At 49.4% G+C, this 17,160-nt stretch overlaps 1 protein-coding gene across 1 annotated transcript; it reads right to left on the reverse strand.

The window, feature by feature from the left end:
- Positions 1–642: 642 nt before the first annotated feature.
- On the reverse strand, positions 643–13,745 carry CD2 (CD2 molecule). Its single transcript, XM_008710358.2, has 5 exons — positions 13,584–13,745; positions 13,160–13,462; positions 8,749–8,997; positions 4,687–4,809; positions 643–1,402 (listed from the first exon to the last, which is right to left on the reverse strand). Exons 1-5 carry the CDS (start codon positions 13,642–13,644, stop codon positions 1,104–1,106), a joined length of 1,035 nt encoding a protein of 344 aa, XP_008708580.1. The 5' UTR covers positions 13,645–13,745; the 3' UTR covers positions 643–1,103.
- Between the last annotated feature and the right edge of the window lie 3,415 nt (positions 13,746–17,160).

A 17,160-nucleotide genomic window follows, 5' to 3' on the forward strand; every position in this document is an offset into this window, starting at 1 on the left:
GATCTTGACAAGGTTTAGCAAGTCTAAGAAGCCAGGAGAAGGAGGGCGGACGGGACCACAAACATGGCACCAAACATTTCAAAGCAGGTGCCTGCTCACCGCCTATTGTTTCAAACCTTAACTGAAAACTGTTTTGTTTTTCTTTCCACTTCCCCCAGTTCAGCTAGCGTGGCTGCTGGCTGGGGGTGGGCGATGATCTGTGCCTAATGGCCACTGAAGACACTGGGGATTTGATGCCCGTGAGGGGGCTCTCAGCCTGCCCTTCCGTGTTGTTTGATAGGCTCCTGGAACCTCCAGGAATCACAGATTCCTTTCTTTTCGAGGATGATTCTGCAGATCACTGTGACCGTGTCTGAACAGTCAAAGAAGTGAGACCCGAGCAATTACGTTTGCTGGTGCCTCTTTGTCACAGTTTGCACATAGAGGTTTCAATTCATTAGACAAATCTACAAATAGCTTGTTGGGCGAGCTTTACATCTGAGACCTGGGGAGCATGTTCTGGTTGCTCTGGGGTGGGGGAGGGGATTCAGTGGTCCAGGTGAATTGGGGTGACCAAATTAGATACTGCTGTCACACCACCCAGCCTCTTTCTCATCCAGCAGCTCGATGCTGGGTTTCTTTCTACAATGAGCAGACACTGGGTCAAATCAAAGCTTTTATTTCACTTCTACTCCCAAGATGGTGGGCAAGTGTCCACCAGGCACGTCAGAAACTCGAGGGTCTCCTGAGCAGGTAGCCGCTTGCAGCGAGGCACAGGTGCGGCGAGACAACTCATGTCTGCGTGTGATCGGAAGGGGAGGCGAGGAGAGCTCTAGAACTTTGTGCCCGGTGGCCCATCATCCTGATGCTGGCACTTGGATGGCTAGCCCTTTCTGGCGTGACAAGGATCTGGGAGGAGGCCAGGGGCTCCAGGTGCTAGGGCACTTGAAGGAGCTAGGAGATGCAGACGTGGCCATGGCCCCCAGCCCAGGAGGTGATGATCTTAACTTGCAGAACGCACTGCATGAAAGCAGAGGTGCGGACCCCCCGAGTGGAGAAACCCCACTGTGCCTTGATGGGAAAGAACAATTAGAGAAAGGGGACGACCACATCAGGAGACAGAGTTACGAGTTCTCAGTGGCCCCATGGGGAGGTTTTGGTTGAACTCGAGGCCTAGGGAGGGGAGGACCTTTCTGCTGGTGAACTTGTGCGGCCGATGGAGGAGGAGCCTTCTTCTGCGGATGGTGCTGGACACGGTGTCTAGGAGGCGGGGGCCGATGACAGGGGGCCTGGAGCCGATGACTAGGTGGTGGAGGAGGTTGGGACACAGCTGGGTTTTGAGGAGCTGGTCCTGGACCCTGGCGGGGCTTCCGGTGCCTTTCCTTGGCGGTTGCTCGGCGTGCTCTTATCTCAAGCTCCTCATCTGCAAAAAGAAAACCTCTGAGAGCTCTCCTGGTGAGAGAGGGTCCGCTAACCAGAGCTCTCCTGGTGAGACAGGATCCGCTATTTATCGAGCATAGCGCTTGCATGCGAGAAGTCACGCTAGCTGTTTGGGGCGTGCAGTGAGGAGGCAGAAGCCACCTCTACCCTCTAAAATTTCCAGGCCCTGTAGCAGACACAGAAACGCCCACCAGCAGGGGAGAGTGAGAGCCCAGGGCTTTCGGGAACTCAGGGAGCCCGAAGCAAAGAAGCAGGTAGAGGGCTTGGTGCCTGGGTGTCCTGGGCATGGAGAGGGCACTCAGACCTCAGAGCCCTGCCTCTGGGTGACCCTAGAGACCGTGCCCTGAGAGCACCTGGTGGTTAGAGCCCTTAGGACAGGAGATTCATCGTCAGAGGGGACGTTAGCAACCACCTGCCTTCAGGTGGGTTTCCCTGTTAGCTCTGCCTTTCGTCCCGTTCTCGCTCTAAGGAAGCCCACATTCTGGTGAGGGGTTGGAAGACATGCAAGGGGCCTTTTAGTCCGCAGAAACTTACTAGTTTCTCGGAAATTCATAAGCCAGCCCCATTCTCTTGGGCTTGGAGGGACAAGGGTTTCTCGTCCTATCAGCCCTGTGGGATTTTCCATGATGTGTGACAGCAGTCCGTGGAGACAGGCCCACGACTCCCAATAATGTGGGTGTTCCTGCTGTTTTAAAACCACACAGGGAAACTGCGAGGAGGCTCAGCTTCTCCAGGCCTGAAGGGCCCCTCTGGCCCTCAGCCTTCTCTGGGCTACAAGGGCGGTGTCCCAGTCCCTCTGTCCAAAGCCATCCTTGCAGGGCTCCTGAGGGAGCTAGGAAGGGAACATTCTCCTGGGGCCAGGGAATGGCCCTTCACGTTGACATGGGCACGTCCAGCTTAGGAAGCCCTGGTCCCATCTGAGCATGGCCCTGTAACTTCCGGTGAGGATGGCAGGGGAACAACCTCCCCTGAGGGCTGGAAATCCTGGCCTCAGGCAGCTTTCAACGTGAAGACTCAGATTCCAAAGACGTGGATGTGACACAGGAAGGGCCAGAGTGCTCTAAGCACAAAAGGTAAAGGGTACGGAAAGAGAAGAACACGTCCTCGGTGCCATCTTTGGTGGCCCGAGGCAGCTGAGGCCGAGCCCGGAGGCTGTGGAGAGGACTTCGGCCAGAGCCCTGTTCCCAGCTGGGCGGTTTTGGAGAGACCTTTCTCATCCAAGCTCGGGCTGCCCGTTGGCTCAGCAGTCTGTTCACCCACCGTTTGGTACATTTGTCCTTCACACACATATTCCCCATCTTCTGGCTCTAGGTGCCATTGCTAAGTAGCAGCGATGGCTCAGATCGAATATGGTGACAGGACAAGATGCTGGCCCTCGGGAAGCCTAAAATCAAGGGACCCAAACCAGGACTGCAAACCACAATGTCAGTGTCTGGTAAGAGCCCAGAGCCACCAGACAGCTACAGACAGAGTCCCAGGAGCTCTGGGGGGAGGAGTCGTGTGCAGCCAAGTGGCCGAGCCCCCAGGCTGCCTTGCACAAACAGGTGAGCTGTGGCTCTGAGCTGCCTGCCTGGCAGAGCAGGACTGGGGGGCCCAGCGTGCCCACCCCCATCACTGTAGCCACTGCCCAAATGTCTGCTCCCGGGAATTCCTCCAGGCTCAGTGTCCTCCCTAATCTCCCCTCCTGATTCGGCACCCAGGGCCCAGGCCAGGGTGAAGCGAGCAAGGCAACCAGGGCATAGAATGGAAGGAGCCCTCACTCTCGGGGTTGAGCAAGGGCGGGGGTGGGGGGTGGTGGCAGGAACCCTGAGGGTGACGGTCTCCTTAAATTGCACAGAACCCCTTGCTTGTATCACCCTAGTCCTGACTCAGCCCACTGGCCATAATATTTGGGGGAAATCATTTAACCTCGCTGAGCTTAAATTTTGTCATCTGCATAAATATTATCTATCTCATAAGATCACTCGGGAAGTTGGATACAATAATGAATGCAAAGCATTATATTAGAAAGGTTAGTGCCTGGCCCAAGGGACTGCGTTGTCAACATGAACTACCGTGTAGAAAGCAGGGATTGCCTCGTCATGGGCTGGCATGTGAGGCCCACCTTGGAGGACTATGCGATCTTTGACCATCCAGCAATGGAGAAAGGGCCTTTGCAGGGGGACTTAGACAGAAAACAGCCTGAGCAGGGCACAGACGTGAGAGAGCCATGATGCCTATGGGACTCAGCAAGCAATTCTGCTCCATGCAGGCAAAGAGTGCTGGAAAGATGGCGGTGGAAACATGGCACCACGCTGGGGGCAGTGGCCTGAAAGGGACCCAAGGTAAGAAGTCTTAAGTACGGAAGCCAAGTCCAAAGGGGGCCCAAGGCCAACCCTGCCTGGGCAGGTTCAGCCCAGGTCCTTGTTTGGGTGTGCTCCAGGCCACGGGCGTGGGCAGCCGGGCCCTCTCTGGGGAGACCCAGAGTGAGAGGACTCAGTCCTACTGTAAATGTCAGATTGCACCAAACCCGAGGAGCCTGCTTACCTGGCTGCGTGTCTTGTTGTGGGCTGGATACACTTGCTGGACTCACCTGCAGCATGGGGTCCCAGCACCCCCAGAGCCCGCAGAGATACCTCATATGCCATTATCTCAACTCACTGCCTTGGGTGGCCTGTGCTCCTTGAGCCAGCTCCCCACTTACGAGCATAACCCTTCCATTCTTGCTGGGTTGTTGGACAGGCCTGATTTGAGGAAAACCAGCCCCAGCACTAGCATATCCCCTCTGAACCACAAATTGGAAAAGAGGGTATAACTCCCTGGTTTTAGACCCCATGTGTCCTGCGGGTCCCTGAAGTTTCACCTGTGTTCTACGAGCGTGGTTCTGAACATACCTCACTGCCCTCCACCCCCTGCCTCCACAGAGGACGAGATGTTTGTTCATGGAGATGATATTTTGAAGCTAATCATTCTACCCACGTAGAGATGTGTGGCTCATTCAAAATATGTCCACGCAGGCCTTCCACCGAGTCAGCCTCGGCAGTGGACTCCAGGGCCCGACCAGGATTCGGCTTCTCAAAGCTCTCCCACTGTCACCACTGAGAATTTGTTTTTCAAAGATGCAGCTAACCAGAGAATGGAAAAACCTGTAACCACCGGTTAGAGCCCTGACATTCTGAAAGTCCCCGTCTCCACTGTTCTCTTTCCAGACTCAGTGTCATCCTCATGAGTTGTTTCCACGGGGATTTTGCCCGGGGCCTGTGGGGGCACAGAAGCAGGGGAGCTTACCATGTTTCCTACTGTTCTGTCTTTTTCTCTTGTTGATGTAGAAGATGAGTAGTGTCATAAAGCTAATGAAGATGACGCCTCCTCCACAAATGCCAGCAATGAGATAGATGTCCAGACCCTTCTCTGCAAAAGGAACAGAAATGGATGCAGGCGAGGGGTCCTGGGCCGAGGGGTCATTTCATGGCTCTGGCCAAGGACCCCTGCATGAAGCAGACAGAAGAGCCTCGTGGGGCTTTTCAACCTCAGAAAAGCCGAGCTCGTGGAGGCTGTCGGTTGTGTCAATCTCTGGATAAGCCCCCCAGATGGCTCCTGGGGGGACTGCTGCTCTGCACAAGAAATGCCGAATTCTTCACGTGCCGCCCCCCACCCCCTCCCCAGTCAAGGAGCAAGTCACAGAAGTATAGCTCTGAGAAGGAGTCTGGAGACAATGTAGGGTCCCTTCTAGTTTCACAGGCCCAGAGAGGGAGGATGGGTTGCCTGAGGCCACAAAGTCTGTTCCTGAGTGGGGCCTTTAAGCAGCCCCTTGCGTCCATGTTTCTGCTCTATGAATCCACCCTCTTCTCTGGCTGCCCTCCTACATCAGGTGGGGTTGTTTTGTCTTGTTTTTGTCTTGACCAGGCGGTTTCCACTCAGGGTGAATGCTTCACTTGTCCAGCCCACCGGTCAGCTCCCCCTCCCAGATTTTCCCTGGCCTATGAGAGAAACTCAGACGTGCAGTGAGTTAGCGGCAGCGGTGGATTTGATCTTCAGCTCGCAGACCTTCAGTCGCCACAACGCAATGAGGATAACTGCTCAGTGTTCAGAGAAATGGGTTTGAATCCAGACTCTTCTAGGCAAGAGTTGTGTGACCTTGGGCAAACTACTGCACCTCTCTGAGCCTGTTCCATTCGGCATGAGAAGGAGATAATGAAACTTACATCACAGGGTGGCTGTTGGAGGTCAATCAGATAATGGATGTGAAAGTGCTTTGTAAACTGTAAAACAACACACAGAGGTGAGGTCTGGCTCTTAGCAGAGCTCTGTGCGCTGGCGTTTCTGGGAGCTGTGTCCCCACGACAGGGACTGGGCCGCCTGCCCATGGTGAGTCGAGGGCAGTTAGAGAGGCCGTAGCTGGGGCCGGGTGTCAGGAGACTCGTGCATCTGGAGGACAAAGTGGAGCTCGGCCAGCATCACAAGGGAACCCTTTTCCAGCATCCCTAGGAAGACCCTGTTACATGTGAAGCCCAGGATGAGCCCTGGGAGAAAGCCAGAGGACCAGAAACTAAACTGAAGAGATTTTCTGACAGCAACAGTCAGTTAATGCTTTCTTTCCTCTCTGCCCCACTCTCGGCCTGCCGGTCACACAGCCTCCCCTGCTCTGCGGACAGAGGTGCTTCCATTGGAACATTCCATGAGACCAAGAAAGCATTGGGGTCCTTGAAGGCTCCACGGGCTGGAGCCAGGGGCTGCTGGAGTCCCTCTCCGGCTGACCCTCCCAGGGTCTGACCCAGTGGGAACAGGTCAGGGAGCACGGGCTGAGCCATGCAGCCACCACTCAGCTTCTCACACGGGGTGTCCCACACCTCTCTCTGGGGCACTCATGGAAATGGAGGCACGCCTCACACTGTCCATTCACAGATCTGTCCAGCAGGGCCCTCCGAGTCACCTGGGGTGCTCTCGGCAGGGAACATTCCAGCTTGCCACAGAGGCAGCTGGGGCTCCATCATTCAAAACCACGTCCTCACCGTCTCTAAACCCAAGCATACCGCTTCCCACATGCCCTCGTGGAGATGATGTCCCCCTAAGTTCATGAGAGGCAGTCCTTCTGCATCCAAACCTTCTCCCTCCGTGTTCGAGTATATGGTCGCTTTTTGCTGAGCCAAATCAATAGTCCTTTCCATGCCCCTCTCTGGCTCGAACCTTGAAGGTGATCCCTTGGAGGGTCTTCAAGAGCACCTGCCCCTCCCCCACCTCCCCCCGGGGATCCTGTCCATCTTTTCCATGGCCCTTTTCTAGACCTGCACCACTGGGTAAGGGATGTGAATGTTCTACCTTCGGACCTTGGCTTCTCCTGAGGCCCTTGCTGACTCCCTCCATCCCCGATGCACACACTTTTCTACACTGGCAGGATCTGGTTAGAATAAACATGAAGAACACGGCTGCCAGATAAACCACAGGAAATACAGTTACATTTGAATTTCAGATAAACAATGAATAATTTTTAGTAGAAGTACGTCTTTCCCAGAAGGGGGAAAAGAGGTCGTGAAGTCAAGGAGGGCAGCTTCGCTCACTGTGCCTTCGCGATGGGGGCTGTGGAGTCATGGCTGGTGGACCGATGAGGGTGAAGTGATGCCCATCTAAGCGTGTGGTTGGCAGCCTCTATGACGGTCCCCAAAGCCCCCCGCCCCCTGGTCTTCCCATCTTTGTGTGATCCCCTCCTATACATGCAGGCTGGGCTTACTGGGTGGCTTCTGAAAACCAGAATATGGCAGAAGTGATGGGCTAGTACCCCTGAGACTAAGTTACGGACAGATCCTGGCATTTGCCTTGGGCACTCACTCTTGCTCTCTCTTAGCCTGCGCCTGAGGGCAGCCAGTAGCCATATTGTGAGGCAGCCCAACAGTCCCCATGAGCAAGGCCTGATGTGGGTCCTCCCCCAGCAGAGCCTGGACCCAGCCCACCTGACTGTGGTCCCGGCCGGTGTCCTGACCGCAGCCGCATGTAAGAGCCACAACCACCCAGCTAAGACACTCCCAGACTCATGACTCACAGACACTGTGAGCAAGTCACCGGTGTTTCAAGCCACAAACAAATGTCATTTGTTATGCCTGGCAGATAACTCCTTCAACACGTATATAAGAAAGCCTCACGTCTAACTTCATGCCAGCTCAGGGCTGTTTCCTGAGGTAACTCACCAGCCATAGTCCCCATAGAATCTCAGGGCCTCTGGCCAAGGAACTACTTTTCTGTGTTCAGTCTCCCTTCAGAGGGGTTAAGCAGACAGCACGGGAAAAGGTAATCACAGAGATTCAAATGAGGAAACTGAGGGATTATGGGGCTCGTTCTCTTTGTGGACCAGGAGGCTGAAGCCCAGAGAGGCGAAGGAACTCTGACAAGGTAATCCCACTGAATTTGGACAGATGGGAACTAGAAGCCCAGGCCTCTGGTTCCCAGAGCTCCCCCTACAGCAGGCTGCCTCTCAAACATTACTTCCTGGAGTCATGTCAAGCAGGGACTCTGAGGGAAGAGCTCACACTCCTGGGGTTTCAGGACTTCCTGATGCGGGGCTGTCAGCTCTATGGCAGAAGAAACATTTCCTCACCATGTCCACTGTCCTTCCTGGCCTTGAGCTCATCCTCTCTCCATGCCCCCAACTTCTGGATTTCTACCTTGGCTCCTGATAGAAGGTACTGCCCATTTCCAGTCCAGAAAGTAATCTTTTTTGCTCCCTTCTCCATCATTACCCCGGGAGTAACAATCCTGGTCACTGACTAGCTGAGGGACCTCGGGCAAATCAGTTGGCCTTTCTAGGAAATGGGGGTTTGCACGAGATAACCTCTACGGCTCCTTCCACCTTTTCAATTTGGCAATTCTTTCTCTCAGAAGAGGATCTTTGAGGGCGCCTGGGTGGCACAGTGGTTAAGTGTCTGCCTTCGGCTCAGGGCATGATCCCGGCGTTATGGGATCGAGCCCCACATCAGGCTCCTCCGCTATGAGCCTGCTTCTTCCTCTCCCACTCCCCCTGCTTGTGCTCCCTCTCTCGCTGGCTGTCTCTATCTCTGTCAAATAAATAAATAAAATCTTTAAAAAAAAAAAAAAGAGGATCTTTGTAATTGCCTGGGGTTACACTGTGCTCTGCGGAAGGATGCCCACGATGGGTAACCATAGAACACCACCTTCTCTCTCCTCCAAGGCTTCCCTTGGAGGTTTCCAGGAGGAAGGAGGTGTGTTTTCAGTTCTCACCGTAAGCCAAGGCTGCCTCTCAGCCCGGGGAGCCGGCGCTGGAGTGAGTCTCTGCCCCGGACCTGGCAGGCTGTGTTTGCCAAGAGAGCTCGGGATGTCTGACCGGCGCTCGCCACGCACCTGAACAATTGATGGTCATCCCTCTGCTTTGCTCGCTGACTTCGTTCTTTGCCGTGCAGTTGAATGACATACTCCGTTTGGTCGTCCACTTTTTTGGGGCGATCTTCTGAGAAATAGTTTTAGATACAGCCCTACCTAATACTGCTCCATCTAGATACAGAATTAATTCAGGGTTAGTTCCATTCTTTATCTCACAGGTCAGGTTTCTGTTGCTACAATTCCAGAACATATCCAGTGTTGAGATCTCCTCTGGAAAAAAAAAAAAAGATCCAATTCGTATTAGCCAATTTTCTGATTTTAATAGACACAGTTATTAATAGAGGGGGGAAGGGAGTTAGTTTGGGACCGAGGAACAATTTCCAAGACTACTAGCTATTTTTGAAAATAATTTGTATTTTCTTTTTTTTATACAGGACATTCGGCATAAATCTTTTTCTGGTGAAGTTCATAACTACATTACATGAGTGAAATACATACATGTGTGTGTGTTTATGTGCTATTTCATACCTTAAAATGTTTTCACATACATGATATCATTTAATCCTAACAAACAGAAGAGGTGGACGCTTTCTTGCCATTTACAGAGGACATACCCAAGACCTGAGAGGGTAAATGGTGGACTAAGGGCATCTACTAATAAATGACAGATCGGGGAGGAGCCCACTCTTCCAAGACCAAGTTCAGTAGCATGAGTAAGACAGTTAACACATGGGGGGTGGGGGTGGGTAATGCTTCAAAGCAGCCAGGAACCCGACCCTGGAGGCATTGTTCCATGTGTGGCCTGGGACCTCGATCACAAACAAACCCCACCCCCACCCATCTACTGGTCCTGGGAGCAGAGGGCCGGGTGTGCAGCTCAAGCTCTGGGGTGAGTGGGCACCAGCCCCTTTCCCCACTCGAAGCTGCTTGGTCCCTCACTGCGCCTCACTGGACCTCATCTGTAAGAGACGGGTAAGAAAGACATGCCCCACCTGTCGTAACAGGGCCAACATGTGACAGAGCCCTGGGCAAATCATTAGGTACTGACATTACTGGTGGCCGCTGTTACGTTCATAATCATAAACTCAACTCCCTGCCTCTCTTTTTCTGACACATAAAATGCCAAGGCTGTGGCATGAAAGACAAAGCCCTTAGCTTCAGATGGGGCCGATCCAAATCCTAACTCCACCACTTCTTAGCTAGCATGACTTCCTCCTTTTTCTTCTCTTCTGTTCTGGATCTCACCCTTACTCTCCCTGGCTTGCCACCTTTCTCTCTCAGTTTCTCTCCATTTGTTATGCAGCCAGATGGCTTCTTTTCCAATGACTCCCTCCCTCCCTGCTTCCCAGACAACGTATTTTCTCCACGAACTTTCCCGTCAGATTTCATTTCTGCCCTAGTGTATCCACATGCGGAAATTCACTTTTCTTCCCATCCCAAGATTCTGTGTGATCCAGAATGAAGAAGATGGCAGTCAGTGTAGAGAGTAGGGGTCAAATCAAAGTGTTTACTTGCCTCTTCAAAATGGAAAAAATCTTTTTTCTATTTATAACAGTGACATCCAATCATTGTAAAAATTGATCAGATGCAGCAAAATATTTCAAGATTAAAAATCACATGCAAGGGCGCCTGGGTGGCTCAGTCGGTTAAGTGTCTGCTTTCGGCTCAGGTCATGATCTCAGGGTCCTGGGATAGAGCCCCACATCGGGCTCCCTGCTCAGCAGGGAGTCGGCTTGTCCCTCTCCCTGTCCCCCTGCTTGTGCTCTCTCTCTGTCAAATAAATAAAATCTTTTTTAAAAAATCACATGTAATTCTACTACCCAGAGCCAATAATTATTAATATTTTTACATATATCCTCACCAGGTGATTTCTATACAGAATACCTATATAAATAATGTTTTAAAAACTAAAACTGGATCATACGATTTTGTAGTCTGCCTTCTTTCTCCTTACTGATGATCTATTACGAAATTGTTTCCTTTAGGAACATCGGTAAATATCCCTCTCTACCATCTTTTTAAATGATGTACTCTTAATTTAATGAATAAGGTTATAACTGCTGGGGACTTTGCAATCCTTTCCAGTATTTCACGAATAGAAACCACACAGTGAGGAGCAGGGTCCTGAAGCCATGTCTTTGGAAATGCCGCCTCTGTAAGGTGGCTTCCTGGAAGAAGCATGGCTAGACCAAGTGGGGGCACATCACATCGATGAGAACTCCTTCATTCTAGGTTGCTAGGATTTATTCTCCCCCTAACACATGCTTCTAAGAGGGCTTCCAATGCCTCTTCACCCAGGGGGAGCAGTGCCCTCACTAAGGAGATATGGGTGCAGAGACAGAAGCTACGAGAAGCATGAAGAAACGGATGGGGGAGGGCATTAGCACTCTGCAAATGGGTACTGGGTCCCAGGTGCTGCAGGGCACCTTTGCTTAGTTGTCTCATTGAATATCCCATGGAGTCATTATTACAAAGATCAGACTCAGAGCAGACAGAATTCACCCAAAGCCATGTGGCAAGTAATGGGGACCAGACCACACGCTGAATTAAGATGCTGTGTGACACTGACACGCACACACAGACACACACTCAGCAGGCGGCTGTTGTGTCACAGAAAGATCTGCTTTTTGGCCAAGGAATGTGGGGTTTATCGTGGGGGTAATGCAAATGTTCTAAAGTCAATTGTGTGCTAGTCGTGCAAGTCTGTGAATATACCAGAAGCCATTGAATTGTGCACTTTAAGTGGGTGAACTTCTGGTATGGGAATTCTTTCTTAATAAAGCTGCTTGGGGAAGGGGGGGATTGTCACCATCCTTGTTAAGAGAAGCCCTGGATTTGCACCCTGACTCTGCTCCTGTCAAGCTGTGAGATTTTGGGGAAGTCGCTTCTGTGTCCCTATAGATAATAAGAGGATAATAACAACTAGTTCTCGGGATTGTTGGGAACCTTAACCTGACACCGAGCTGGACAGCCGTTATCACTGCATCACTAGACAAGACACAAACACAAGGCTCGTGTTCAGAAGGGAACACTTGAGCCCATATGGACAGGAGTCATGAGATCTGGGTTCCCGGAGCTCAAAAGCAGAGACCCCTTCCAGCTCCATTCTCAGTCCTACCCTATTTCTGGAATGTGCTCTCCATTCAAGGTTGTAGGGGACGAGGGTGTGGAGAGTTGTCGTTTGCAGGGAGCTGGCACATCTGGGATTGCTGCAGTGGGGGCTGCTGCCAGGCTCGCATGCTGAGAGCCGGGCTAGAGGGTGATCCTGGGGAGGGAGAAGGGGTCCTGCCTCTGCACATTTCCTGTGTGAAGCACAGAAATTCTGGTTTATTTGCCCGCTGAATCTCTGGCTTGTGCTCATGCGGGCGTTCCTGTCTTCCTCTCCAAGCCAGTTGCTTCTTCCCTTTCTCACTTCTTATCACCCCTTGCCAAGTATCACCCCTTTCAACTTCAATGTCATTTCAATTTCACTTTCTCTTCCTAGTCTCCTGCACCCAAGCCATCTTGCCCATCCTTTCTCCACCCAGGACCCTCCACGTACTCTACTTCCTCATTTTGCAGGCACCCCTTATCGATTCTGGGTGCCCTCAAATCTGGCTGCCCATTAGGTTCAGCTGGGGAGCTTTAGCACCTGCTGATGCCCAGGATCCATGACAGGGAATTCTGATTCCATTGGTCTGGGCTGGGACCTTGGCCCCAGTAACTTTTCCTAGTGTCTCCGTTGACTCTAACAGGCAGACTGAGTTCAGAATCCCCAAGCAGCACCCCACCCCCAAACCCCTCACTTGGACTGTAGCAGCAGCTCCCTGGCTCGTCTTCAGGGTGCACTCCAGCTCTCCCAGGGCATCACATACATATAGCCACACCTGGTATATTTTCTACAGCTGTAGAAAAATTATCTTCTGCTTTTGATCACTCTGATGTTAAGCAGATCTTAAACAAGGGCTGTTCATCTTTAAATTCATTACTTCCAGCCCTTCCCTGCCATATAACTACTCTTTCAGAGCATCCTGGCTTGAAATGTCTCTGAAAATGGAAGACCCACTGTTCTCTGGTGAGTCTGCCCCACACACAGCTTGCTCTTCATCGTCCACCTGAAATGACCACTTTTCTCTTCTGCCCACCTGTTCCTCTCCTCCCGATTGATGCCACCTTAATCTAGGTTCTATACGCAGTCCACATCCCCATAACCACTGAAGAGACCGTTTTAGGCAAAGAGAATTGAGGTTCTATCAGCCGTGTACTTCCCCACGTGGAGACTCCGTCTCTTCCACAGGACGGAGCCTTCACCGAGCTGGGAGAGATGCATCAGCTCTCCTTTAAGGCTTCCCCACGGCCAAGGTCAGGCTGGGGCTGTTCCATAAATGCTCTTTCCCAACTTGCTAAATAGCACCCAGACTGAGATAGAGGGGTTTAGGGAACGAAGACTTACCTTGAATCTTCAATTGAAATGTTTTGTCCAATACGTTCTTCCCATCGATCTTATATATAACCACCCTGTATGTATCACTGTCCTCTGTCTCCAGATGTTTAATTTTCAGAGCTCCATTTGTTGATACATTGTATCTTTCATCTTTAAGATCTTTAAGCTTGCCCTTTTTGACTCGTGCAACTATGGTTTTGTCTTTTTCCCATCGTATATCGTCTATATTATCATCCATTTGAAAACCAGAAATGTTCAGGTCAAAGTCATGACCCAGGGTACCCCAGACAACATTGTTTTCAGGGGCTGCACCTATAAAAAAGCAAGACAGTTCCTGAGATCTCGAGACTCACCACCAGAGAAAGTTGGGTTATGACCTCTTTGACTCCTATGCTCACATTAGGGTCTCCAATGGAGACCCTCACCAACTTACCTTTGGTGGAAACGATGAAAATCAGAAGGAAGCTGGCTAAGATTTGACATGCGAAGCTCATCTTTGGGGTTCGTTTCCTTGTTATGATTCTGAGCTCTTCCTGCAAAAGGAACTGAAGACAAACCAGTGGAATCCACCCTCTAAGAGCTGAACCACGTGCCTCTTTTTTGCTTCTTTTACAGTAGCATAAAACACACACACAGACACACACACACACAAACACTCACGCTCGCGCACGCGCTCACAGCAAGCCAACCCTGCTGACGGGCTCCTTTATCAAAGCAGGTGTGTTTATCACGCATGGGTGTCTTCTTATCACATTTGAATCCTCACAACAACCTTGGGTGGGTTTTATTACCCCCATCAAAGAGAAAAGAAACTGAGAGGCTAAATCACTCAGGATCCCCCTTTGGTTAACAAGGAGCCAAATTTAACCATACAGACTGCTTCTATCCATTCTGCTATGCTGCCTCTCACAAGACCACACAGAAATAGATGTTCATAAGAGAAGAGCAGCATACAAATATTTATCCTGTGAGTACAACTATCGGAGAATGTGTACACGTGAGAGAATTAGGAAAATGGATTTTTTTCTCTTCCTCAACAAGTGTTCTTTAGGTTCTAAAATTCTTTGTGATTAAAAAGAAATACAAGTTGAGTCTCAGCTGTAAATGCTTGAAATCCCCAGATCTTATGTTCGGCACACGTGCTACGACTCTGTTGAAACTCAGGTAAATAAAAAGTTGTTCCCAAACAAACAAAAATGCATGGAGTCTGTGGAATACTATCAAGCAACCAAAACGAATCATCCAGTGCATTTCCAATGGTTAATACCACAGATGGTTAAGGAAAGGAAGAGATAAAGAGAAAAGGGGAAGTAAGAGAGGACTCGGAGGGAAAGAGGAAAGAAATTTGTGATTCAGGGACAGAAAAAAAAATGCACTGAGAGAGCCTGCCGCAGAAAAAAAGGACACCCAATGACAGACCTCCAAAGTCAATGTCCAGTTTTGTGCTTCTTTAGGATAGAGTGAATAAAAATCTTAAAAATTATGCTTGCTTGCTTGCTTTTTTTTTTTTAATTTAGGCACAAGTATGGATATTATCTCTCAGAAAGTTGCCCAGGAAATAAAATTAAGTCGAAGCAATGGATCTCAACCACTGGGTAAAGGGAAACCTACATAGAATATTTACTTCATGGTTGTGTAACAAATTCCTAAAGCGTATCATCTGCAAAAATAAACTATAGTTGTGTTACATCCTTAAGTGTTGGGATGGTGCTAAAAAACACACGTGGAAATGTATCTTCATATCTTTGAGTATGGAAGGCCTACCTACATAGGTTTGCCCATATATATTTGTATGTGTATATATATATATATACACACACACATTTGCCCATGTATATATATGTATGTATATATATGTGTATATATGTATATATATACACATATATATACATACATATATATATTATATATATACACATGTATATATATATATACACATATATATATACATACATATATATATATTATAATTAGTGTATGCATGGAAAAAAGTCTGGAAGCGTTCATGCTGAACTTTTAACAGCGCTCTTCTTTCAAAACTTAGATTTCCAGGAGGCTGATTTGAAATTTGCACTTTTTACATTACCAGCTTCTGTGAAGTCAGAAATTCTGGTAACAAACACATTCTTTTTGCAATGAAAAGTTTTTATTTATTTCTTTAAAATCAAGGATACTTCAGGCACGCACGCATGTGTTTTTGAAAGTGTAAGCAGAGTCTGAGAAGCCATTAGCCTCTAGCGTCCCATTTCCAAGTGGCCTGCCCTCTAGCTACCCGCCCAACTTCAGACAGGTCCGGTCTGGACCACATCGTAGTGACCATTGCGTAACTTGCCTCAGCTTTTTTTTTTTAAAGATTTTTATTTATTTATTTGACAGAGAGAGACAGCCAGAGAGAGAGGGAACACAAGCAGGGGGAGTGGGAGAGGAAGAAGCAGGCTCCCAGCGGAGGAGCCTGATGTGGGGCTCGATCCCAGAACGCCGGGATCACGCCCTGAGCCGAAGGCAGATGCTTAACGACTGAGCCACCCAGGCGCCCCCTTGCCTCAGCTTTTAAAAGCAGTTCCCTCCCCTCCTTCCTCGCGTTTTTCTGATCATTTTTCCTATTCTTTCATGGAGCAAAGGGACAGCGGCTTTCTGTTCTTCTTTTTGAAACAATAATTTTCCCTCCCATCTCATTCAGTTCTGGGTAATGAGCATGGCTTCAAGGGCAAGAATTGCGAAAAAGGAAGGGATTGACGGAACTATGTAAAGTTTAAAAGTTTTGTACATAAAAACCCATAAGAAACATTAAAAGACAAAAGACTAAAAGGGGCAAATGAATTGCAAGATGTATGACACAGGTTAATATCCTTAAAATTAAATTTTTTGGGTAGATGTAGAAAGACAAGATGTTAAAAATGGGTCAAGGTCATAAGAGGGACAATTCACAAAAGAAGAAATACAAGTGAACAATAAGGCCATGAAAAAGTAGTCAATTTCATAATTTAAAAAGTACATTTTAACTTAGATTTTCATCTTTCATTTTAAAAAATTGAAATGTACAGTGTTGATGATGGTGAAAATAGACCTCCTTGTGTATGACCAGAAAAAATGCAGATGGATCTAGAATTTCCAATGGCCAATTTGCCAGTTTGAATCAGAAGCATCAAAAATACTGATATTTTGACCAAACAAGTCCACAACAATGATTTTACCCACATTTGTACACCATAGTATTCTTTTTACAAGTCAAAGTGGAAGCGATTTAAACATGCAAGAGGAGGAAGTTGGTTAAGCAACTCATGACGTGGACAAACTGAATATGGGGGGGAAGTTCACAATAAACAATATGATCCTATTTCTGCTTCTCAAAGTGTATTGGGTTTGTGTTTCGGAAGGCTGTCCACTAGGGGTTGATCCCTGCGTGGGGGCATCATGGCTATTACTCTGTGGACCTTGGTTGTTGTACTTCTAATATTTCTCACTTGAACAGATATTGCTTTTCAACTGAAATTGCTTTTGACTTTGAGATTCAGTGAACTCCTAGTTTGGTAAGATTTCCAGCACCGTGGGTGGGCTCGGTCCCTGTCTTCGAGTGAGAGGTTCCGGGAAAACCTGGCCGATGACTCAATCCGGTTTCTCCTTCACCATCCCCGCTGACATCTGGGGTTTCTCTCGTTCTATCTTCATGGACCCTTTTTCTTACCCAGCTAATACTCCTGAGGAAATCAACTAAAGGGAAGATGCTAAGAAGCGGATCAGGAGGAAGACGAAGAAAACATTCTGAGAGGTTGCTTTAGGACCAACTCCTACGCCTGACCAGTGCCATGCCTCTGGCCCTGACCCCCACCGCCCTCTCTCCAGGTCAAGGTAACACACCAGTGAGATCCAGGCTGTGGTGACTCTGTGGCAGTTCACACCCAGCTGAATGTTGTCAGTTGTCAGACTTCAGAGAAGAAGGAAACCCAGGGAGGGATCTGGCCTCCACATTTCAGTGGAGGGGCCTGCGCCCAGGTGGTGCAGGTCAACAG

Source organism: Ursus maritimus, unplaced genomic scaffold (assembly GCF_017311325.1).
Source record: "Ursus maritimus isolate PB19 unplaced genomic scaffold, ASM1731132v1 scaffold_12, whole genome shotgun sequence".
Classification (NCBI taxonomy): Eukaryota; Metazoa; Chordata; class Mammalia; order Carnivora; family Ursidae; genus Ursus; species Ursus maritimus.